This window comes from Lactuca sativa, chromosome 8 (genome assembly GCF_002870075.4).
Source record: "Lactuca sativa cultivar Salinas chromosome 8, Lsat_Salinas_v11, whole genome shotgun sequence".
Taxonomy (NCBI): Eukaryota; Viridiplantae; Streptophyta; class Magnoliopsida; order Asterales; family Asteraceae; genus Lactuca; species Lactuca sativa.
Genome location: NC_056630.2, coordinates 196,980,409 through 197,005,492, shown reverse-complemented (window position 1 = coordinate 197,005,492; position 25,084 = coordinate 196,980,409). Strand labels below are relative to the sequence as shown.

At 39.0% G+C, this 25,084-nt stretch overlaps 2 protein-coding genes across 3 annotated transcripts; one reads left to right on the top strand and one right to left on the bottom strand.

Annotated features, from left to right (window-relative positions):
• Positions 1-3,134: 3,134 nt before the first annotated feature.
• Positions 3,135-6,096, top strand: LOC111896173 (uncharacterized). 2 transcript variants are annotated; one of them, XM_023892190.3, is made up of 4 exons: positions 3,135-3,291; positions 3,625-5,057; positions 5,185-5,861; positions 5,946-6,096. In XM_023892190.3, the coding sequence occupies exons 2-4, from the start codon at positions 3,687-3,689 to the stop codon at positions 6,055-6,057; spliced, it is 2,160 nt and encodes a 719-aa protein (XP_023747958.1). In that variant the 5' UTR covers positions 3,135-3,291; positions 3,625-3,686; the 3' UTR covers positions 6,058-6,096. The 2 variants fall into 2 exon arrangements, with proteins under 2 accessions (XP_023747958.1, XP_052621950.1); XM_052765990.1 differs by having other exon boundaries at positions 3,154-3,277.
• A 17,030-nt stretch (positions 6,097-23,126) lies between these two features.
• LOC111896217 (WEB family protein At3g51720) lies at positions 23,127-24,550 on the bottom strand. Its single transcript, XM_023892231.3, has 2 exons — positions 24,022-24,550; positions 23,127-23,894 (listed from the first exon to the last, which is right to left on the bottom strand). Exons 1-2 carry the CDS (start codon positions 24,178-24,180, stop codon positions 23,286-23,288), a joined length of 768 nt encoding a protein of 255 aa, XP_023747999.1. The 5' UTR covers positions 24,181-24,550; the 3' UTR covers positions 23,127-23,285.
• Between the last annotated feature and the right edge of the window lie 534 nt (positions 24,551-25,084).

Here is a 25,084-nt window from a genome sequence, read left to right as displayed (position 1 = left end):
ACTAGGGTTTTGCCTTAGACCTTGCAACTTTCCGAAGGCCATAACTCCTTATAAGCCCAATTCCGACGATCCTTACATCCACAAAGAGATTATGAGATGCTCTACACTTCTATCAACTCATACTTGCTTTAAGATTTCCCTAACAAAAATCTAATTTCCATAAATGCCCGAGTTGACACTTTACTTAAATGCCCTTTGGCTCCAAAACACAAACCGAACACCTGGATCATCTAAATTATGTCAACCACACCCAAATGGAAAACGATTCGGGACAGGGCGTTACAAAGAAAACTATATAGTGCCCCAAATAATATCCGCCATCCTATTTCTGTAAATAAATCCCACATCTCTAGTTGCCTTTTCTATATCTGCGAAACGGATTTTCCCCAATTTTCATCTTTTTCCCCAATTTCCCTCTTTTCACAGGTTTTTCTCAAGCATATATAACGCATTTTCATCAAACATTATACCCTAAAACTAAAGAATATGAAAACGGGAAACATAAAATCGGAAATGCATACCCGGGGGCCGTATCCATCGCCAAAAAATGTTAAAGGGATTTAGATCCGTCTCCTTTCGTCGGCGAGGAAAGTTGTGGAGGTGGACGAGACTGCTGTGGAGGTCGACGTGCAAAATGTGGAGGTCGGCGAGGCTAATGTGAAGCAGCGGAGTGGGGACATAATGTGGATGTCGTAATGCATAATCGACAGAACCTCTACAGTTCTACAGAGCCCCTCCGTGGACCTCGTTACATGTCTTCGTGGAGAGATCTTTGACTTCGTGGAGCCCGTAGAGATACCCTAAGCAGAAAGCATGTCTATTTTATTAGAAAATCGTTTTTTTTACTAAATTTTGAAATCCCCTCGCCTCCCCACCCCCCCTTAAAAAATGTCTATTGCTGACAAAAAAAATTAATAACAAATCTAATCTACTTCTAAAGAAAGAAAGACAAAATCTGATACCGCTGATACTGTTGATATCGTTGGGTTAGAAGCTTCCGGTAAACATTGTGCTAGATACCATTTACATTCGCAAACACCACAAATAATTATAAATATTAACTGAAATCATTAAAAAATATATAAAAACTATAAATCTATTCATAGTTATTAATACAATTGTGAGTAACGGTTAATGTCATGGGCCTTATCCCTATGAATAACGTGGCGACATTACAAAGGATTTATCAATCGTCCCACAACAAATATCAAAGGTTAACTACCAAGTTATTATCTTATTTGTGATTATATTGAAGATTTAGTTAGGCATTTTCTATTATGTTATTTATACATATATACTTTTAATAGCAAGTAAATCGATAACTCAATGTAATTTACCCTAAATACAAATAGAGATATTAGTATATGACTCACACGCCCCATACACCATTATTTCCTGATTGTGTAGGAAATGAAATACATCACTAAATATCTTACCATAATGAATATCACTTTTGTGAGTTTTAGAGATTGTAATCCACTCTTCATGTGAAATTCAATACAATAGACTTCTGTTACCGAACAATTATGTAATGTATTGATTTTATGCTTTTATTACAAGCCAAAGTTCCTATATAGCTCTACATTCCTATAAACCCCTATAGTTGGATTGTGTGGCTATCCAAATTATATCATAAAAGTCTAAGTCAAAGATTACTGCAAAGTTTAAATATTCTACTTATAATATTATTTCTCTTTACAACTGAATATTCAAATCTGATTTCAGTACAATCGACCAGTCTATTTCAATTTATCATATAAATATTTACGCGCCAAATTCAAATTATATCATAAAAGTCCAGGTCAAAGATTACTGCAAAGTATAAGTATTCTGCTTACAGACGTCACCTATTGAACTGTTAAGTTTTAGATTATCGTTATATTACGTCAACAACTGAACTTTTAAGTTTACAATAATTGTTACATTACGTCACATGACTTGGTTGTATACCCGCAATCATGTTTTCTTATTGAATATACTGCCAAAACCCTTTTTAGAATAACGACAAAAAATATTATTTCTCTTTACAACTGAATATTCAAATCTGGTTTCAGTATAACTGACCAGTCTATTTCAATTTATCATATAGATATTTACGCGCCAAATTCAAATTATATCATAAAAGTCCAAGTCAAAGATTACTGCAAAGTATTCTACTTACAGACGTCACCCATTGAATCGCTAAGTTTTAGATTATCGTTATATTACGTCAACAATTGAACTGCTAAGTTTACAATAATCGTTACATTACGTCACATGACTTGGTTGTATACCCGCAATCATGTTTTCTTATTGAATATACCGCCAAAACCCTTTTTAGAATAACGACAAACAATATTATTTCTCTTTACAACTGAATATTCAAATCTAATTTCAATACAACCGACCAGTCTATTTCAATTTATCATAAAGATATTTGCGCGCCAAATTCAAATTATATCTTAAAAATCCAAGTCAAAGATTACTGCAAAATATTCTGCTTACAGACATCACCCATTAAACTGTTAAGTTTTAGATTATCGTTATATTACGTCAACAACTGAACTGCTAAGTTTACAATAATCGTTACGTTACGTCACATGACTTGGTTGTATACCCGCAATCATGTTTTCTTATTAAATATACTGCCAAAACCCTTTTTAGAATAACGACGAACGATACTATTTCTCTTTACAACTGAATATTCAAATCTGCTTTCTGTACAACCGACCAGTCTATTTCAATTTATCATATAAATATTTGCGCGCCAAATTCAATTTATCGTATACATATCTGCGCGCCAAATCTATTTAAAAGAATCATAAATAGTTTAAATGCTGTTAAACACATGACATATTCGTTTTAATACATAATTCAACTTATTAATACATAATTCAACTTATTATTTAAATATTTAAATTATAAAAAATATTTGAAATACATGTTATAAATATAATTTGCTTATTTGAATGTATAGAATGAGTGTCACTAGTTTGATAGATACAACAAGATATATTTGTGACCTTTTCAAATGTAGAAAACTACATAATTTAAACAAGAAAGAATTTCTAGATTTAGTCAAAATTTATCTAAGAAGCCTTCTAAACCCGGTCTAATTACAAGACTCAAGTAAATAAATTTGTCCGGTTCACCACTCATTTATATATACACGAGTCACCATTTTCTCTCCCAATTTACGTCAGAAAACCATCATCTTCATCACCGTCACAGCTTAAAGGGAAAAGGGTGCCGTGCAACGGCGACATCTCATCGGCCGGCATCGGAAGTTTAATTTTCGGTAATCTATCTCCGGTAATGGACTATTCCTTTCAATCTCCTTAAGTGTTGTTTTTTCTATTTTTCATTTCAGAAGTCTAATAAATCGATTAGTTTTCATTTATTATCCATTCATTGTTCTGTACTTGTTCATTTTAAATTTTGTGATTCTTATTCACTGAGGTTTTTAAGCTACCAAAACCCTAATTTTACCGACGTTGTTCCAGTTCAGCATTTTATCTCACCGATTATCGTATTGTTATTATTGTTCCTGAAAATAATATGCCATTTCGCGCTTATCTTTTTCTAGGGTTTAGAAAAGGGATTGTAATTCTGATTGTCATATCGTGGATTTTTTGGTGCTATTAGGGTTTGTGATTGAAAGAAGGGAGAAACATAAGGATTGAAGATAGGGTGCTGTTTGAAGGATAATGTGTATACTCTGTGTGATTCAGAAGTGGTCAAGAAAGGTCGCTACCATGCTGCCATGGTTGGTAATCCCACTGATTGGACTGTGGCTGTTATCCCAATTCCTTCCACCTGCTTTTCGTTTTGAAATCACTTCACCAAGGCTAGCTTGCGTTCTTGTCCTCCTAATCACCCTCTTCTGGTATGAAATCTTGATGCCCCAACTGTCTTCTTGGCGTGCTCGTAGGAATGCTAGACTTAGAGAGAGAAAAAGGTTTGAAGCCATTGAAATGCAGAAGCTTAGAAAGACTGCAATCAGGCGTTGCAGGAACTGTTTGACTCCATATCGTGATCAGAACCCTTCTGGAGGTAAATTCATGTGTTCCTACTGTGGACATATCTCCAAGAGACCTGTCTTGGATTTATCTGTTCCTCCTGGCTTAGGTCGCCTTTCAAATTCTGGGATTTTAAAAGATTTGGTAGGTAAAGGTGAGAAGATGTTGAATGGGAAAGTTTGGTCTGATAATAATTGGATATGTGGTCAGGATTGGCTTGAAAATGGTGGTAATTGGGCTCATGGCTCCAGTTCTTGGAAATCTAGTTACAGTGACCACTTCTTTTCTGAAAAATCATACTCTTTTCTTCTTGTTTTTGTCTGCAAGAGTTTAGGTGCTGTTTTCTTGGGTGTTATGTGGGTTTTGAAGAAGCTTTTTAGAGTTAGTTTGTCTGAAGATAACACCTCAACGGATACAGATATTAGGGGTTTATCCAAAAAGGGTGACAATGGTGTAAATTGTAATGAAAGTAAAAGTGAAAAAGCTCGCAGGAAAGCTGAAGAGAAAAGACAGGCGAGATTAGAGAGGGAGCAATTAGAGGAAGAGGAAAGGAAACAGAGGGAAGAAGTTGCAAAGTTAGTTGAAGAACGTAGGAAGTTAAGAGACGAAAAAACAGTAACCGAAAAAGATGAAGAAAAGGATAAAAAAGAAACTGAAAGGAAACGCCACGAGAAAAAGAAAGAAACTGAAAGAAACAAGAAAGGGGACATTGATCGTGGTCAAAATTTGACTTTAAAGTCCAACACCACTGAAACAGGACATGGGTCAAAGGGTACAACGGTAAATACCCATAACAACAAGGGAACTGTTGGTGGAAGGTATTTGGATCGAATGAGGGGTAACTTTTTCCCATCTTCAAGAACACTTGGCACAGGTGGTTTCTTTGGGAAAGGGACAAATGCAAATTCAAATGCAAATGCTGGAAACACAAGAGAACATAGATCCAGTTCTTATTCAGATCATTCCCAAAATACCCCTAATAAGAGAGATTCTTTCCAGAATGATCGTGGATTTGGGAAATCAAATCCACATCCAGATGATCATAACCATATTCGTCCTGTAAGTTTTCTTCTTCTTCTCATTTGTTTCTTTTTAACTCTTTAAATTATTATACAAATAGTATTAGACAAATTTAAAACACCATTTATAATATTTGTTTCTTTTAACATTTATTTTCTCTTTGCAGGCAGTTTTTGAGCCCCAACCTTGTCCTCCTCCTAAAAGATCATGGCAACAGCTATTCACTCGGTCATCAACTACTACTACTACTACTACTCCATCCACCACCACAAATGTCATAAGCCGACCAAACGGAGGAATACCTAATTCCATTCCACCAACCGAAGGAATCACCAATTCCATTCTATTGGGATTACCTTACCATTCGCCATCGAATCCCATTCTTCCACCGGAAGTGGAAGAATTCGACAATTTTCAAGACCCATGTTACGTTCTGGACCCCACATCCTTAATCGGGCCAGTCTCGGAATCACTGGATGATTTTCAACTGGACTTAGGGTTTGAAAAGTCAAGGCCCGTGAAGGCCCATTCGGAAGTTAACAGGCCATCACCGATTGAGTCTCCTATGTCAAGGTTATCGGTTTCCAGCACTCAAAGTAAGACAAATTTGCCCCTGGAAGAACACGGTGGTGGAAATGAGAAGGAGTGGCAAATGTGGAATAGTACTCCTCTTTGTTTGGATACTCTTGGGTTAATGGGAAAACCTAATGATGATCCATGGGGGACAATGAGAACTTCATACGGATCTATGTCAAGTAATAACAATAACAACATTAACATTAACAACAACCGTTTGAAGAATTCAAACCTTCCGGAAGGAATTGGTCATAATGTTTGGGCCAAGTAAGTATTATAATAATTCATAAATATGTTTTTTGATTGTTATCTCATTTATTGAAAATTGATTTTTTTTTTTTTGGGGGACAGAAATGAGAAGGGTGCTGCTGGGGTTTCTGGTGAAGGGGCAGGATTGATGATGCCTCCTGTTGCTGGGCTTTACTCGGGTCAAGATGTACAGGCAGTTTGGTCATATGAATGAAAGATTTAAGAAAAAAAAAAAAAAAACTAAAACAAGAAACTATGAAAAGACTTTAATATACGTTTTTCTTTTATGAAGATGAATGCTCTTTTGGAGAAAAGTTTAGAATATTAAATATGCATATTTTACTTGTTTTGGCTCTCATAGTAATACCAATGCCATGTTTTTTTTGGTTATTAGATATTTAGGGCTATTAGACTGGACAAATTTTATAGGGCTGTTTATGATAATGTTTTTAAAAAATGAGAAAACATGAGTCTTGGTCCTTTATTTTTTTGGTGTGTGTGTGTGTGTGTGGGGTGAGAGAAGTTTGACATTTTTGTTTAGGTGACATCGGTTTTAGTCGGCTGATAGTTTAATTAGTATCCAACCTGTTTTGCTCTATCTACATAACAAGTAAGGCGGTAGAACATGTGACCATATTCAATTGCTAGCTAATAATAGAAATAGCTCTTTCTTTTTTTAGGTTGCTTGGGCTTGCCTTTACGTGGGCATGTTGTTTAGGAATATTTTAATGATGACCATGAGGACATTTATGTTTTTATTTTTTTTTATAGATATAGAAAATTAAGAGTGAGTCTATGACTCATTATTTTTAATAGTGGAAAATATTACAATTATGTTGCGCATCACATTTGGCTTCGAGAGCTTACAATTATGACGTAGTTTTGGATTAAAACTAAAAGTACGTTGTTTTGATTTTAAAAATGAAGGAAATGTTGCTTATCCATCACATAGAATTTCTAGTAAACCATGTTGATATGTAGAGTGTCACAATTAAGTTTTTTTGACAGACTTGATTAAAATATTTGTATTGTTGCTTGATATCCTGGAATTTTAAAAAAATTGTACACGTATTACACATATGTTATAAGGTGAAGTCCTAAGTAATGTTAAGTAGTATACAAAGAAAAAACCATACATTTGATTAGTCTTTAGTTCTTCTAGCATCATTCTTTTCATACACATTGTAAAAAGGTCATCTTTCTATCTTTGTCTTTTCAATTATTTTACATGTACGTATCTAATTTATATAAATTACATAAGTAATCTTACATGCTAATATTTTGTATTTGTTTATTTAGTTGGATATTGTTTGTTATGTTGTTTGGTTCTTAATGGATAGTGGTGTTTTGTTTTGAGTTCATGTTTTGATGTGTGAGAAAGTTAACGCGATAAAGGATAACACGAAGTAATCATGGAAGATGTTACGATCCCATATCGGTCAAATGTAAGTTTAGATGGTTGCTTATAAGTCTAGGCGTTTTGTCATCTTACAATTTGGATTTTGTGAACAAGTTCTACACTTAGGCTTATGCCTAGTATGTGATGGGTATTTATCAATTGGTATTAGGGGTGTAATCAAGCATGGTGTTTATTCTCTTTGTATAAAGATGAAGAAACATAAGCTTCACTCATACATTAATCTTTCAAAAATATCCAAATGGTTACAAGATATTATTAGTTTGGTTGATTGGAAAAAAATCATTCCTACAAGGAATATGATATGAACTAAGCGGATAAGTGGGATTGGGTCTATAATTTATGATTATTCTAGTATCTTTATTATTTAGTATTTATCTAGTTGATTTTAGTTTCCTTATGCAGTTAGGGTTTCCCTTTATGAATATAGTTTCCTTTTATCAGTTTAGGAGAGTCAATAAATAGGTTAGGACCGGCTCTTCTAAGAGGAGGAAAAAATTTAGTGAGTCGTTTTCTTTTGTTTGGAGATCCCCTGAGTCTCGAATATTAGGCACCTATCTTTGGTTCTTTAAGCATTAAGTTAAGATTGAGTTATTTTCTAATCTGTTCATATCAAATTGGTATCAGAGCACTTTCCTGGAGTATTGTTCTCGACAATTGTTCATCATAGGTACTGTTCACGTGGTTACTGTTCACCGAACACAGTTCACGTCGTTTACTGTTCCTCGAACACTGTTCACGTCGTTTACTGCACGATGCCGAAACCCGACGCCAAATCTGATACTGCTGCCCTGAATTTGAATAAAGATTTAGTCTTGGAAGAGAGTTCCTCATGGGATCGGATTGAGAAGATGGAGGCAGAATTAGCAGAGATCAAGACCGAATCAGAAAGGTGTCAAACCTTAGCTGATTAGCGCCATGCAGAAGTTATGGCACTCCTGATTAAGGTAGCCCAACCTGCCACCCAACCGCCGCCCGCTACATCCACAGATCCGCCGTTAGTCAGGCAACTGACGCCAATCATCCAATCATTACCACCACCCATCACCACCTAGGACATGGAGAGGGATGGGTCCCAAACGTGGACTACAAATTGAGAAAACTCAAGATGCCGCTATTTGAAGGGGAAGATGTTTACGGGTGGGTTTATAAAGCGGAACACTTCTTTGATATGCAAGGGTTGGCAACGTCAGGTGAGAGACTACGTGCAGCAGTCCTATGTTTGGAAGGGCCAGCACTGGCATGGTATAGATGGAGCGATACCCGGATGACTTTCCGGTGTTGGGAAGATTTAAAGAATAGGTTGCTGGAACGTTTCCATGCGTCACAGGAGGGTAGTTTGCAAGAATAATTTTTTGGATATACGACATATTGTGTAACACCCCATTTAAAATATAATAATTTTATAATAAACCCGGAATCCCAAGAAGCAATTATTATTATTATATGATATTATTGTCCAAAATCAAATAATAATTAGTGGGGTATTGGTTTTGGGGAGCAAATGATTAACTTTTGATTTTCGAGGGATAAAAAGTAAATATCGGAATTATCCTGGGAAGGGTTCTTGAAGCCAGGGTCGAAATGGTAATTTATGGATCTTAATTGAGAATAATTTGTAGAGGAGGGATTGTTTTGTAACTATTGGGCTTATATTGGAAAGAATTAAGGGAGTGAGGGTTTAAATGGTAAATTAAGGATTTATTTGAAAGAAAAGAGGGAATGAGGGACTGAATATGTTATTATGGAACATAAGTTCACGAGGGTTCGGGGTATTGAACCCGTCACCTCCCAGTCGAAACCCTAACCCTATGTAACAACAGCCGCCACCACCTTATGTCTCCCACCTCCGGTCGCCGCCACCTTCTATCCCCTTCCTCCCTCCACTACAGCAACCCAACCGTCGTTAAGTGCCATCACGTTGTTGTTGCTGGAAACGTAAGTGAAGCCGGAAAAGCGGATGAGATCAACGTGGGAGGCTGAGATCGTCGCCGCTGCCATTGGAGGTCGTCAACATTACCGATAAGCATTGCTGTTGGAGTTATCGGGCCAGCTGCAACCCACTTCTTCTTCTCCTTCATTGTTTCTGGCGTGCGTGGGGCAGGGAACACCTTTACTGCCACTGCCGGCATCAATCGCCGCCTCTTTCTTCTCCACCTTCTTCCGCTGTTGTGTCGCCATTGTTGCCCCAACGACTGCTCATTCCTGATGACGTCCATCGATCGTTTCACGCCACAGGTGGGTGGCTTTGTTCGAGTAAGCATAGGCTGTTGTTGCTAGTTTAGTGTATCGTGGGAGGGGTGCTGCTTAGTCGGAGTTTACAGAAAAGCCACCCCCACCACCGTAAGGTGGTGGCTGCCGCCATTTGCCGCCGGTGTGTGTGTATGTGTTTATTTTAGTATAGTGTGTGTGTTATTCCGTGAGTTCATTGTAATTGTAAAAATTGGAATAATGAAAGGAAAATCAAACCACCACTGTAGGGTGCTGGCTACCGCCTCCTGCCGCCACCGGCCTCCGTGTCAGGTGGCGGTGTGCTTGCCTCGTTGAGTTCGATTCGTTTGGGGTGCTTGAAACCCTAATGGGCCTATTAAGCCCTAATGGACCCAATGAAGCCTAATGGGCTTAGTGAAAACCTTAATGGGTCAAATGGACCCTAATTGACCCAAACGAAACCCTAATGGACTTAATGATATTCTAGTGGGCCTAATAGGCCCAATAAAGCCCTAATTGACCTACAAGTCCAACAAATTGATAAATGGGCTAGTATTTGGGTTGGAAACCCTAATGCCAATAAAACCCTAATTTTAAGAATTAATCGGGACACACACACGAGAATTATTTAATAACTTGAGATATTAAATAATAATCATTGGCAAAGATTAATCCAAGCAATATTGGACTTAATGGATTAAGTCCTTAATGGGTTAAGTGAGAAACACTTAACCCTAATCGTCATTTTATGTGAAACCCTAATTTCACTTGGGTTTATTGTTGGGCCTTTCTATTGGGCCTTAATGGTTTAGGTTATTAATGGGTCATCCAAAGTCAAGCAATTGGACTAGAATATGTTGATGGGCTTAGGGTAAGGCCCATATGAGGGTGTGGGCCCAATTTGGAAAATCGGGCCATATGTTGGGCTTTGGCCCATTACTTGACTATTGAGCCTTTAGTGTGTGAGTTGGACTTTGGGCTTGGAACCCAATTATTAATTTGGTGTTGTTTGATGTTGACAGTTCGGGAATCTGTCAACCAGCAGGTGGAGTTTTATCGGCGGGACTTCAACAGTATCAGGTGAGTTCTCCTCACTATATCAACAGGGTCTAAAGCACCAAGGCCGGCCCTTTATGGATTATATTCGGATTATTGCATGTTATGCATACTGATTTATATCCTGGCAGTTAGGATGGTGATATGCTATGCTTTAGTGACCTGTTAGGTCGATATCTTGGTTATAGGATTGTTGCTATGCTTTGTGATCCGTTAGATCGGTTTGACTGTTATATATATACATGCTAGTGTTATATGATGTATATGTGCACATGATTGTCCTGGTTATTGGATGATGCTATGTTAGTGACCGGTTAGGTCTGTATCCCGGTTATTGGGATGTTGCTATGATTGGTGATCTGTTAGATCAGTTTGACTGTTATATGAAATGAGCTAGCATATGATATTTATGTGCACATGTTTGTTTGATTGGGGGTTGGGTTGAGGCGGTCCTGCTTTGTGTTGTAGGCCAACATACCCGGCGAGTTTTTCAGATAAGCTGTAGGCCCTGCGTGGCGGTCCAAACGTGCCGAAGGCTCGAAGAGCAGTCCATATAGACTGAAGGCCTGTGAGCCGGTCCAGTCAGGCTGATGACTCATTATGCATGTTGTTTTGTATTGGTTATATGATATGGTTATGTTTGTATGGTGTTGGTATTTTGGGGAAACTCACTAAGCTTCGGGCTTACAGTTGTTGATTTTGTTTCAGGCACTTCGGATGATTACGGGAAGGCGAATGCGTGATCATGCACCTCCTCATATTTTCATGATTGATTATGGGAATACTCTGATGTCTAGACTATTTTGAAAACAACATGTAATAACTTAACAGTTTTAAAATGTGTTAAAAAGTTTAAATTTGGCTTGAATTTTATGGGTGTTACAAGTTGGTATCAGAGCCTTGGTTTGAGTGAATTGGAGGAACATTCGTGTGAATCCAGTCTCAAATCAAGGAAAGGTTTTCAAAATGAATTCTAAAATGGTTTTCAAAATAAGTAAAGGAGGATGCTGGGTGTACGATCAGCCGGAGCCAGTAAGTAGACCCCAAAATACCATATAGTTATTTGATTATGTGATATGTTAGAACAAGATGCTAGTGCTAGGCTAAGGATCTTCAGGAATTGCATGATAGAATTGCCTGATTACATTATGCCTGCTAGCCTAGGGTTTTCCTTATATGAGATTGACATCATTACTGTAGTTACTTGTGTATGCATCACGACTGCATATAATTAAGATCTTGTAGCCTGAGAATGTTTGATTTGGCCTTATGTTTTATTCTTATTGATTAGGGATTAGGGTAGGATCGAATATTTAAAAGTCTATGGGGTCCAACGTTATGTATGGCTAGCATACATTAGTGCTGCAGGGTTGGTGGAAGTTTCATGGATAGGTGAGTTGTGTGAGGCCGAGAGGCCAGTTATGAGATATTTAGTATTCCTCTAGGAGTGAGGATTGAGCGCTCGCTATGTTTATGTATATTGTTAGGGCGTTGTGATGATACTTGGGACAAATATGGGTAGGTGTGGAAGGTAGTATGGGCCCGTACTACTGAAAGCACAGGACCCATACGCGTAGCAAGGAAGTTACAACCCCTAAGGTTGGGTAGGGAGTTGGTCCCCTATTATATTATGGATTATCATAGATCTTTCTAGTGACTTACCAGAATGGCGGTTACGAGACGACTTGAGACCAGATCCAGGTTAGGATCGGGAGTTGGCAGCTAGGATAGGCCATCATTGTTAGAGGATCGTGTCAGTGAGATCACCCGGGAGGAGGTGATTGAGATTGTTCGGGGATAGTTGCCGGAGATGTTTGGGTCTATCAAGACCATTATGGTCGACTATTTCGACGAGTGCTATAAAGCTAGTGCTGAGACGATTGCCGTGGTAGCTATAGCTACTGTAACAACGACAGGGGGAGGAGCCAGTTAGGCTTTCTAGTATCGGGACTTCGATGATACGAAGCCCCAACTTTTGATACGGTTCAGGACCCGGTTATAGCCATGAGGTACCATATGAAGTGAAGGGATGTTGCTTCACATGTTCATGTTCTACTGACCAGAAGGTCAGGCATGCTCTGAACTTGCTAAGGTCCGGGGCTAAGGATTGGTGGGGACTTGTTATTGGGATGAATTCTGAGGAGCAGAGAGCTACAATTACTTGGGATCAGTGAGGTGTTCTGTACTTGTTACAGTTTGCGGTTTAAGCAGGAGAATCTAGCACATGCGATTCTAGATTGAGGCTTGGGGGTTTTGCTCGAGGCTGGAATGTGAGTCGCGGGGACCCCGGAAAGGAGTAATGATTGTGTTCAGCTGGAGTTATGCAGCTGGAATTAAAAATTGTTTATTGATAGGATTGGAATGTCGTTTTTTAGGGCAAGGATTGTGCCCTTTTAGTTTACGAGCTCGAAGGATTAAGCAGGCTTGTGACCCCAGGATCAGGTTGTATTCTAACTCGGGGTTAATTGGTCGTTGGGATTGGCGACAGTGGTTTAGCGCTGGTAAGCGCAGGTGGGTCGATGTGGCATAAGTATTTTGGAGGTCCATTTCACCTTGGATCTCTTGTATCGGACGATAAGGACTGATTGTGTGATCTATTTCACTTTCAGGATTGTAGACTATGTCTTCAGAGTGGTTGTAGCCTGGTTTAGGGCAAAGGTTGTTTCAGCTACTGCAGTTCTTCTGTGGATGATTGAGCTGGTGAGTGAGTCAGGGTGCGAGGCCCTGAATGATATGATTTCTAGAGCCGAGAGCGGGAGATTTGTTGGAGCACCTTGGGAAGAAGGGTATTATATGGGAGGCCTGCGGACATGGTCCCAAATGATGGTTATTTAACATTGTCAGGATTAAGTAGTTTTAGTAAGCGTTATTGATTGGCGGAGGAAAGCACCAAGGGAAGTAGCTCGTTGTTGAGACATTAGTTGAAGTATCTATCTTTGGACTTTAAGATTTGGGAGTGGGATCATTCGAGCATTGGGGACTGTTGGTGTCCCTGGGATTCAAAAAGTGTTCAGCTAGTTGTTAGAAGTGTGTGATCACTGGGGATTGGCTGGTAATGGAGCACTAATTGGTAAGAGTTGGTTGTATTTGGATTGATTGTTGGTAGTGAGAAAGATTGGAAATTCTCCAATTTTCATGTATTGTAAAGACTTAGTCGAATCTAAGTGGGGGAGAATTGTCCTGTGATATAGAGGCAGGATTGGTTTTGGAAATAGGATAAGTTTCATATCATTGTCATGAAGGAAGACAACCTAATTGGCTATTTGGTTTGTGGGTTGTGTGAATTGGGAGTTCGGTAAAACTCCCGAGCATGTGTATCACGTTTTCCTGGTGCTTGATAGCAGAAGTCGGGAAACTAGGTTGGAGTTCTAGTCATGAACTGTGTTCAGTTCGAGTATTCGGCCGAGGGTGTGCTCGAATTTGAAGGTTTTGGATTGATAGGTTAAGGGTTTTGATAGCTGCCATGACTCGACAGTACATTCGGCACAGGTGTGCGGGTTATTAGCATATGCGGTAGACACGCAGGTCAGGGAACAAACCACAGATTTCCGAGAGGATGGACGATCGACATGAGGCCTAGGGTTAGGCCGGGGTTAGAGTCCACGAAATGGATCAGGAGTTCGGAACCCTAAGTGGGTGAAAACAATCTGCATGGGAAAGATCACCAGGGGGTGGTCCAAGGAGATGTTCAATAGTTTAGAGTGGTCCAGATGACTGAAGGCCTAGTGAGGCGGTCCAGTCATGTTGAAGACTCTGTATGTGTTTGTAGATGTATGTGCGGGTATTGAGTATGCTGCTATGCTATATCAATCAGTAGGTCTATTCCCAAGTGTTGAACGTGTTGCTGGAGTAGGCTGAAGACTCCGGTATATTTTGGGCTGATCGGAAGTTGTTATTAGAAATCGGATAGAGTACAGTGGATCTTGGTGACCTCCTCAGTTCGGAGTGTCTCATGGGATTAATCTGCTTGGATCAGGTAATACTCCAGTTAGCTGACCGAGAGTACATCTGAATGGGTATCCGTCAGTTTTAGGAAGGCTTGGGATTAGAATGTTCTATCGTTCAGGTTCTGGGAACCGGATTAGACCTGGTTAAGCTAGTGATAAGACTGTAGGAACACCACTATAGTTATGAGGCTAAGGAAGCAGTGGATTGCTTAAGGTTCCATGTGATGTAAGGCTACCAATGGTCATGTAGCAATCACATTTAGCCATGGGTTGGTAGCGACGAGATTCGACACATTGATCTGATCGGGTGGATCAGGAGCCTGTTGGAGCCATAGTGGCATGATAACTAGTGGTAACTAGTTCCAGGGAAGGATTTCGTTCGAAATTCATATGAAACAATTATGTGGGAGTCCTTTAGCTCCGCGACCGGGCCGAAGCCCGGTAGGTCAGATGATTGGTGAACGAATTGAGACCAGGGAGGTCTCGGTAGATTTTGGAAAGCAGCCATGGGGCAGCATACTGCTTCAGGCAGATTAGTGTTCAGACAGTTTCCGTGATTAGGGCGGTATTGACAAATTGGGTCTTCAAGTGTATGAAAAGTATCTCGATGTTGGAACTCCCAGATACCAGGAGTTGAATAGTTAGATGAGAGACAAGCAGACTGGGCTCAACAATAATGATTTGGTATGAGAGGCCTGTCAGAGAGCCAGACAATCACGAGACTTCAGGTTTTGGATCGAGTAAATGTGATCATATTGTAAGGGATTCGTTTATTTTAAGTTTTAAAATCCTGCGAGGGTTGGTTACGGTTGCCTTGGAAAGGCTAGGGTTATGCTTGGGATTGTAGTTCAAGTTGTTGGCGGGTAAGGAATGAAAAGAAACGATTTCAAGGACGAAATCAAATTTAAGTGGGGGAGAGTTGTAACATCCCATTTAAAATATAATAATTTTATAATAAACCCGGAACCCCGAGAAGCGATTATTATTATTATATGATATTATAGTCTAAAATCAGATAATAATTAGTGGGGTATTGGTTTCGGGGAGCAAATGATTAACTTTTGATTTTCGAGGGATAAAAAGTAAATATCGGACTTATCCTGGGAAGGGTTCTTGAAGCCAGGGTGGAAATGGTAATTTATGGATCTTAATTGAGAATAATATGTAGAGGAGGGATTGTTTTGTAACTATTGGGCTTATATTGGAAAGAATTAAGGGAGTGAGGGTTTAAATGGTAAATTAAGGATTTATTTGAAAGAAAAGAGGGAATGAGGGACTGAATATGTTATTATGGAACATAAGTTCACGGGGGTTCGGGGTATTTAACCCGTCACCTCCCAGTCGAAACCCTAACCCTATGTAACAATACCCGCCGCCACCTTATGTCTCCCACCTCCGGTCGCCGCCACCTTCTATCCCCTTCCTCCCTCCACTACAGCAACCTAACCGTCGTTAAGTGCCACCACGTTGTTGTTGCTGGAAACGTGATATGTGTATTTTTATATATATTTTTATGCACTTTATCTTAATATTTTGGCCTTATTTATTCTATTTTAGAACTAAAAAGTACTCATAATGCTTTGAATTATGTTTTGCAGCTATTCGTTGTCAATAAAGCACAAAAGAAAAGACTGAAGCGGAAACCGGACTTCGAAGCTTAAAGGAATTAAATTGCTGAATTAGAAGATTACACCCCGCGTACCTTAAGGGTACGCCCCGCGTACAGACTTGCACCGGATAGACTTGATCGCGAGTAAATCTTGAGTACGCGCCGCGTAAACCTAAGTACGCCCAGCGTACTTAGGTCGGCTAAAAAGACTATAAATGCCGATTTTCAGCTAACCAGGGAGGGGGATTCGACTTCTAACCTAATTTAGTCGACAATTAACTTCTGTTAAGCCATTTTGAGGGTCTAGAAGGCGGCCGGAAGGCCGTTAAGCTAACGGGAGCAGAGATCGGAAGGGTTGGAGAGCGGATACATGTCGGTAATCATATGGATTGCTAACATGACCATGTTTAGCATTCCATTGTGGTACTTTTCTGTATTTAGTTTCTGATTTGGGTGTAAAAACCTTTTACTTTGTGTTTATGATTGAATGAAGCTTTGATTATTAGACTAATTGCTATATTAAATAGTTTGTTTGTGTTTAATTTATCTTGCCAAGCTTGTTAAAAGATCCTCATGTGTTCATGATGATTATTTTCTATTAATTGTTAAGTGAATTAAGTTGTATGAACATCTGCTTGATTTGCTTGTCTCTTATGACTTTTGATGACCATCAAGATTATAAGACTAGAAATAACGAATGTGAAACTAGATTTAATTTGAGAATAAGTAAGTTAATGTGTGAGCTTTGTTTGATGACCATCAACAAGAGGTTAATTAAATGTCTAAATTGATTAACTATATTTACAAGTCTTGCTCGATACGAACTGAACACTAGGAAGCATGTTAGTTTAATCAACTGATCACTGTTTAAATTGACTTGTTTGCTAAAGGATTAGTTATAGTGGACGTGAATCTAATCATTTTAGGAATCGGTGAACATGAATAAATGAATTTGTGTATGCAATTGTCTATGTTTTTAAGGTGTAATTTATCTAAACCAAAGTACCTGAAGAGATGTGCTTTCGTGTTAGTTTATCGAGAGTAGTTAATTGTTAGTTTGAGATTTATTAAACCATTTTATTTATTATTTTCGTGTGACCTGTAACCTATAATCAAATATATTAAATTAATCCACCGTTCCCTGTGATCGACACCCGACTTACCTAAGCTATACTATAATCTGACTAGGTACACTGCCTATAAGTGCATAGATAGTCTAAGTTTGTCAGGTTATAAATATTAAAATTAGTGGGTACTTTTGTGCACATCAAAACGTAAGTGAAGCCGGAAAAGCGGCTGAGATCAACGTGGGAGGCCAAGATCGTCGCCGCTACCATTGAAGGTCGTCAACATCACCGATAAGCATTGCTGTTGGAGTTATCGGGCCAGCTGCAACCCAATTATTCTTCTCCTTCATTGTTTCTGGCGTGCGTGGCGTAGGGAACACCTTTACTGCCACCGCCGGCCCAATCACCGTCTCCTTCTTCTCCACCTTCTTCCGCTGTTGTGTCGCCATGGTTGTCCCAGCGACTTCTCGTTCCTAATGACGTCCATCGACCGTTGCACGCCACAGGTGGGTGGCTTTGTTCGAGTTAGCATGGGCTGTTGTTGCTAGTTTAGTGTATCGTGGGCGTATACTGCTTCGCCGGAATGTAGGGGAAAAGCCCACCATGGCCGCCGACGATGGTGATTGAGGCCTTGAAACCATTTCTGCTACCATAAGCCACCATGAGGTGGTGGCTGTGTAGGTGTATCGTTGGAGGGGTGCTGCTTAGTCGGAGTTCATGGAAAAGCCACCACCACCACCGTAAGGTGGTGGCTGCCGCCATGTGCTGCTGGTGTGTGTGTATGTGTTTATTTTAGTATAGTGTGTGTGTGTGTGTTATTCCGTGAGTTCATTGTAATTGTAAAAATTGGAATAATGAAAGGAAAATCAAACCACCACTGTAGGGTGGTGGCTATCGCCTCCTGCCGCCACCGGCCGCCGTGTCGGGTGGCGGTGTGCTTGCCTCGTTGAGTTCGATTCGTTTGGGGTGCTTGAAACCCTAATGATCCCAATGAAGCCTAATGGGCTTAGTGAAAACCCTAATGGGTCAAATGGACCCTAATTGACCCAAATAAAACCCTAATGGACTTAATGATATTCTAGTGGGTATAATAGGCCCAATAAAGCCCTAATTGACCTACAAGTCCAACAAATTGATAAATGGGCTAGTATTTGGGTTGGAAACCCTAATTAGAGTTTGGAAACCCCTAATGCCAATAAAACCCTAATTTTAAGAATTAATCGGGACACACACAAGAATTATTTAATAACTTGAGATATTAAATAATAATCATTGGCAAAGATTAATCTAAGCAATATTGGACTTAATGGATTAAGTCCTTAGATGATTAAGTCCTTAATGGGTTAAGTGAGAAACACTTAACCCTAATCGTCATTTTATGTGAAACCCTAATTTCACTTGGGTTTATTGTTGGGCCTTTCTATTGGGCCTTAATGATTTGGGTTATTAATGGGTCATCCAAAGTCAAGCAATTGGACTAGAATATGTTGATGGGCTTAGGGTAAGGCCCATATGAGGGTGTGGGCCCAATTTGGAAAATCAGGCCATATGTTGGGCTTTGGACCATTACTTGACTATTGAGCCTTTAGTGTGTAAGTTGGACTTTGGGCTTGGAACCCAATTATTAATTGGGTGTTTTTTTGATGTTGACAGTTCGGGAATCTGTCAACCAGCAGCTGGAGTTTTATCGGCAGGACTTCAACAGTGTCAGGTGAGTTCTCCTCACTATATCAACAGGTTCTAAGGCACCAAGGCCGGCTCTTTATGGATTGTATTCGGATTATTGCATGTTATGCATACTAATTTATATCCTGGTAGTTAGGATGGTGATATGCTTTGCTTTAGTGACCTGTTAGGTTGATATCCTGGTTATAGGATTGTTGCTATGCTTTGTGATCTATAAGATCGGTTTGACTGTTATATATATATATATATATATATATATATATATATATATATATATATATATATATATATATACACATGCTAGTGTTGTATGATGTGTATGTGCACATGATTGTCTTGGTTATTGGATGATGCTATGTTAGTGACGGGTTAGGTCTGTATCCTGGTTATTGGGATGTTGCTATGATTGGTGATCTGTTAGATCAGTTTAACTGTTATATGAAATGAGCTAGTATATGATGTTTATGTGCACATGTTTGTTTGATTGGGGGTTGGGTTGAGGCGGTCCTACTTTGTCTTGTAGGCCAACATACCTGACGAGTGGTCCGAATAGGCTGTAGGCCCTACATGGCGGTCCAGACGTGCTGAAGGCTCGAAGAGCAGTCCAGATAGACTGAAGGCCTGTGAGGCGGTCCAGTCAGGATGATGACTCATTATGCATGTTGTTCTGTATTGGTTATATGATATGGTTATGTTTGTATGGTGTTGGTATTTTGGGGAAACTCACTAAGCTTCGGGCTTACAGTTGTTGATTTTGTTTCAGGCGCTTCAGATGATTGCGGGAAGGCGAAGACGTGATCGTGCACCTCCTCATATTTTCATGATTGATTATGGGAATACTCTGATGTCTAAACTATTTTGAAAACAACCTGTAATAACTTAACGGTTTTAAAATGTGTTAAAAAGTTTAAATTTGGGTTGAATTTTATGGGTGTTACATATTGGATCGGCCCGTGAATACGTGGGGCCTTTTGAACAGATGGCTGCACAGCTCAAGGGCATCCAAGAGTGAATTTTGGAGGGGACTTTCATCAAGGGGTTGAAACCGGACTTGCACAAGGTGGTTCGGATCTTGTAACCACATGGTTTGGGACAGGCGATGAAGTTGGCACTTGTGGTAGATGAGAACGGAACTGGAACAATCACGGGGTCAGACAAAGGAAGTACAAAAGTCAATGTGAACCATGCGTTGGGCATGGTTAAAACCACAACAACAGTTGCATTGGCAACCCACACCCCCTTCCGAGGAATGACTGACACGAAATTCGCGGACAAAAAAGCCAAAGGGTTATGTTTTCGCTGCAACAGGAAGTTCGGTCCAGGTCATCGTTGCCTAGAGAAAACCCTTCAGGTGTTGTTAGTGGATGATGAAGAAGGGGAGGAAGAAGAAGATGAAGAGACAGAGACGGTTGAACACGCAACAATTTCCAGGTTTCCACCTTGAGGACAAGGTGCATTTTCACCGAGGGGGTATGGATATGAACCGAGCGGATAAGTGAGATTAGGTCTATAATTTATGATTATTCTAGTATCTTTATCATTTAGTATTTATCTAGTTGATTCTAGTTTTCTTATGCAGTTAGGGTTTCCCTTTACGAATATAGTTTCCTTTTATCAGTTTAGGAGAGTCAGTAAATAGGTTAGGGCCGACTCTTCTAAGAGGAGGAAAAATTTTAGTGAGTCGTTTTTTTTTTTTGTTTTGTGACAACCTGATATTTCAACTCTATGTAATGACCTAAAAAGTCAAGTATTGGAACCACTTTTGATATAATGAAATTAAATTCGAAAATAAAATGTCCAAAAAGTCTCTAAATAATTACCTACTATGTTTGAAGTCATTAAACCGTGATGGTACGTAAAAAGAACGCCCAAATCCGACTTCGTATATTGAAGTTATGATTTTTCCAAGTTCGACTTAGCGACAGACAGCTAAAAACTCAAAACAGAAATCGAACGACTTTTGGCTGGAATGACCTAAATGAGAATTGAAGGTCTCGGCAATGGTATTTCAACGGTAAAAAGTCTGGCAAAAACAGACGTCAGATAAAGAAGTTATGAATTTCTAACGAAATTTTCTTACCGCGACCTTTTAAAAATAAATAATAAAAATAATTTCAAAATTTGCCGACGGAATCTAAGCGAAAGTTGTAGAGCGTAGTCTCACCTTCGCGTGGATATAAAGAACGTCGAAAACGGAGTTTGTATGAAGAAGATATGAATTATTGAAGTTTATTAAATAATTAATATATAAATTTTATTAATATACCTTGGTATTATCCGAAGGAGAAGTCATCAGGTCGGGCCGAGTTACACCCAGTGTACGCTCGTACGCCCAGCATACTCGAGGCCTAGGCCTCAGATCGTCCATGTCGCGCCCTATGCGAAGCTAGGCCGTCCCATCCGGATTCCGAAGCAGTCGAGGATGCGCTCATGCATGACGCACGAGTACGCCCAGCGGACGGAGGCGGTTCCCAGGCCCTATAAAAGGGATGCGAGGGTTCCGAAGAAAGGGCTCATTTCTCTCTCAACTTTCTTGCGTTTTGCCTCGTTTTCCGTGCAAGTGATATCCCGAAGTCCCGGTTACCTTGCTCAAGTCCCGAAGGTCGTTTGTGCTCCCGAGATTCCCGAGAATCCCGAGGAAATCCGCTTTCTCGAGTCGAAATTCTGCTCGGTTTTCATTTCGCCTTTTCCGATCTTTCAAGTGAGTTCATACCCTTATAATCCACACTTTTTAATGTTTTATAAATACTTTTATATGCTTTTAAAGGGGGAATACAAGTAAAACACACGATTATTATCGTGTGTTATATAAAGTTTCATTATACACTTTTATCAATGGAATCATATGTGATTTATAACTATTATAGGGAAACATTCGCATGCAAAATATATCATGATAACCTCATATCTTTTGTAATGAAAAATGTTGATATATATATGTATAAATCAAACACTCTGCTTATACTGTATGTATAGGTGTCCATCTTAGATACTATAAAAATTACACTTTTCATAACAAGTGAGCATTTTACTAGGGATTACTATGCAAACAAGACACATTTTTAGAAAACTATAATAGGTATAGTTTTACGAGAACATTACGAACTTTTACATACTAGAAACACTATTTCAAGAAGTTTACTTTCATATACAAGAACAAACGAACATTTTCACACGTAAATCTGTTTTATACTAAGTTTTGTGAGACATTAACTTCACGTACGTTCGAGTACGCATTTCAAGTCTTGTATTATATACCAGAATCCCTTGGAGGGGGAGCATGGTGTTTGTGTATAGATCTATACGGGCTTGACAACCCGCGCCCAGACTGTTAGCTACAGTCCACCATTTGGGGTGACAAACGTCAGAACATTCCAACGTCTGAAGAACGTTGTGTATAGGCATTTCTAGTCAATAGCATGGTTATAAAACTCACATGGAGTATTAAAAACACATTGATTTACGGGGTTTTCAGACGTATTGGAAATTTTATACATCCATACATTTTCTAGAAACAAACTTTGGATTTTAATAGAAGGCTACATTTATGCTAGTAGAAAATATGAGATTTTCTAGGAACGAACAAACAAAACATTTCATTTCATACAAACATTGTCATTTAATACTTATGAAACTCACCAGTTTAAATGCTGATCTACTCTTTCAAAACTACTTGTATGTTCCAGGGATTCAGTAATTACAGGTAACAAACAACTTTTGAAGAAGGGATGCTGCGGCGCCAGTTTAAATTCATATTTTGGCATCATATTGTAATTGGTTTTTGAACATGTACCTTTTAACAATGTAAACTTTCAATTATATATATGATGGTTGTATTGCTTTCTTTACTATGTATTCATTTGTTACGTTATCACATGAAGTCATCCGCCCCCGAACGTTTCCGTCGTTCCGGTTTGGGGGTGTGACATGTTTGGAGTTTGGAGATCCCCTAAGTCTCGAATATCAGACACTTATCTTTGGTTCTTTAAGCATTAAGTTAAGATTGAGTTATTTTCTAATAAGTTCATATCAGACTACATTCTATGATCAATAAACTCGTTGTTATAAATCGAAGGAAGAAAAAAAAACAAATTTAAACAAATCTTATAAGTTTGTTCCCAAATATGTTTTTTTAAGCCACTATTTTCACATCTATACGTGCCAAATGAGCCATAGACTACAAATAATTAACCTTTTTGGTAATTATTCAAAAGAAAGTTAATTGAGTCCTTAAAAATAATTAACCTTTTTTCGGTAATTATTCAAAAGAAAGTTAATTGAGTCCTTAAATTCAAAAGAAAGACGCTAAGATATCATTCCAATTTCATGATTAAAAGATAACAATCGAGCATAATTTATCCTTAAATTCACAAGCACACAACACCACTATAAACAAATGCTTCCAACAAGACTCCAAATCATAAAACACCTGCCAAAACTAACACCAAATCATCGGCTTTGTTTCCACGTCTTCTTCCTTGCCACCATGGACGAAATCCCACCAAACCCCAACTTCATTCTTTTCGCCGGAACTCCCTTCTCATCACCACCACCACCACCACCACAACCACCACCAAACCCCAACTTCGCTCTTTTTGCCGGAACTCTCTTCTCACCACCTTTCTTCGCCCCATTACCACTACCTTTCCCAATAATTTCTGCCAACGAAACCTTCCATCTCATACAACTCTTCTCCGGACGCTCTCCGGCCAAAAACAACTTCCGGCTCAATATCTGCCCTATCGACATCATCGGGCTCGACACCACCACAGCATCAGAATCCAAATATGTTCCATTTCTAGTGGCCTCAACTCTTCTTAAAACCTCTTCAAGAATCCTCGTACAATGCTTTACGTCTTCAGTTGCTTCCTTTACCCTCTTCAAGATTTCGTTTTCCGATAACTCCACTCGTACCTCGTTGTTTCGATCTTCGGATCGGTGAATGCTGGCTTCGGCTTTGACTTCTTTTTGCAGTTTGACTTTTAACTCTTCCAGGGTTTCTCGTTCTTCTGTTGCCGAATTGTTCTGCAAATGATCGAGCAATTGTTCGCTGCTAGTCTGCAATCGATTGCAAAGAATTGGAAAACGCAATAAGTCGAGAAAATAAATATGAAACGTCATTACATAATCAAGCATGCATTTAAATTTAATCAAGTAAAGTTACGAGAGAGATAAATATATATACCTGGGAAGGTTGAGTGGGATTATGGGAGTGAGGTCTCCAGAAGCCGACTCCACCAAACCGGCTGACAGCCTCCATCACCGACGCAAACGGCGGCGACGTGTCCACATCCGTGGTCAATGGACCACCGGTATTCTCTTTCTGCTTCTGCTCCGAACCCATTTCAGTAAATTCACTCCAGGAATCAAAAGATACTCTATTCGTGGAGGAAGGACAAAATTTGAAGATATAATTGGGAGAAGAGGACCCTAAAATAGATGTAGAAAAAGGAAAAGTGGAGCTAACGGTTGGATTGTCCAGTTGACCAGTAGAGAAACCCCACACAGCTTTTGCCGGAGGAGGGAAATTATTTCGAAGACGTGTCTCTATCCTGGGCAAATGTTTTATGCAAGGAGTTTGAACTTTTAACACCTTTAATTTCAATCATAAAAAAAAGTAGTATTTTTCTTAAGTTTTTAAACTTTTTAATAACATCTATCCTGGGCAAATGTCACGCTACCCTATCACTCCAATGTTTATATTTACCACCAAACTTTAATAAAATGTTGCCCTCATATATGTAAATAAAAATAAATAATAGTAGAAAATACTTATAAAAATATTAATTATATATATAAAATTGTGGTCTTACGTCATGCCTTACAAATGAAGTGACTCGTCGAAGCTCGTAAAAGCTTGAGGTTTGACATTGCCGTCAAAGTCACGCTTTACGTTATTTATAACCTTGCTGGTTATTGATTTATCTTTTTACTAATTATAAAATAATATATTAATTTTAACAAACAAAAATATAACTGTAGTATGATAGTAAGTATTACATCGATCATGAAATCAAACTATTGGTTCGGACCCATTTTCTACCAAATCCAAAAGATCTGGTCAGGTGAAGGCATAGTGAAAGATGTGAACATTCAAACCAGTTGAAACCGGTCTTACAAAAAGGAAATAGGCCGGATTTGATCGGTTTAAGATGTGGTTCCATTTTAGACCGATGGTCTTGGATTCCTCCGTATTTTCAGGTATCAAGAGGTCTCCACTCAGTCTTAAGTCGAGTCAATCCCGATCC

Coding starts and splice junctions, on each gene's coding strand:
- LOC111896173 (XM_023892190.3), top strand. CDS start 3,687: ATGTGTATACTCTGTGTGATTCAGAAGTGGTCAAGAAAGGTCGCTACC. Junction 5,058..5,184: donor ATCATAACCATATTCGTCCT/GTAAGTTTTCTT, acceptor TTCTCTTTGCAG/GCAGTTTTTGAGCCCCAACC. Junction 5,862..5,945: donor GGTCATAATGTTTGGGCCAA/GTAAGTATTATA, acceptor TTTGGGGGACAG/AAATGAGAAGGGTGCTGCTG.
- LOC111896217 (XM_023892231.3), bottom strand. CDS start 24,180: ATGGGTTCGGAGCAGAAGCAGAAAGAGAATACCGGTGGTCCATTGACC. Junction 23,895..24,021: donor ATCCCACTCAACCTTCCCAG/GTATATATATTT, acceptor AATCGATTGCAG/ACTAGCAGCGAACAATTGCT.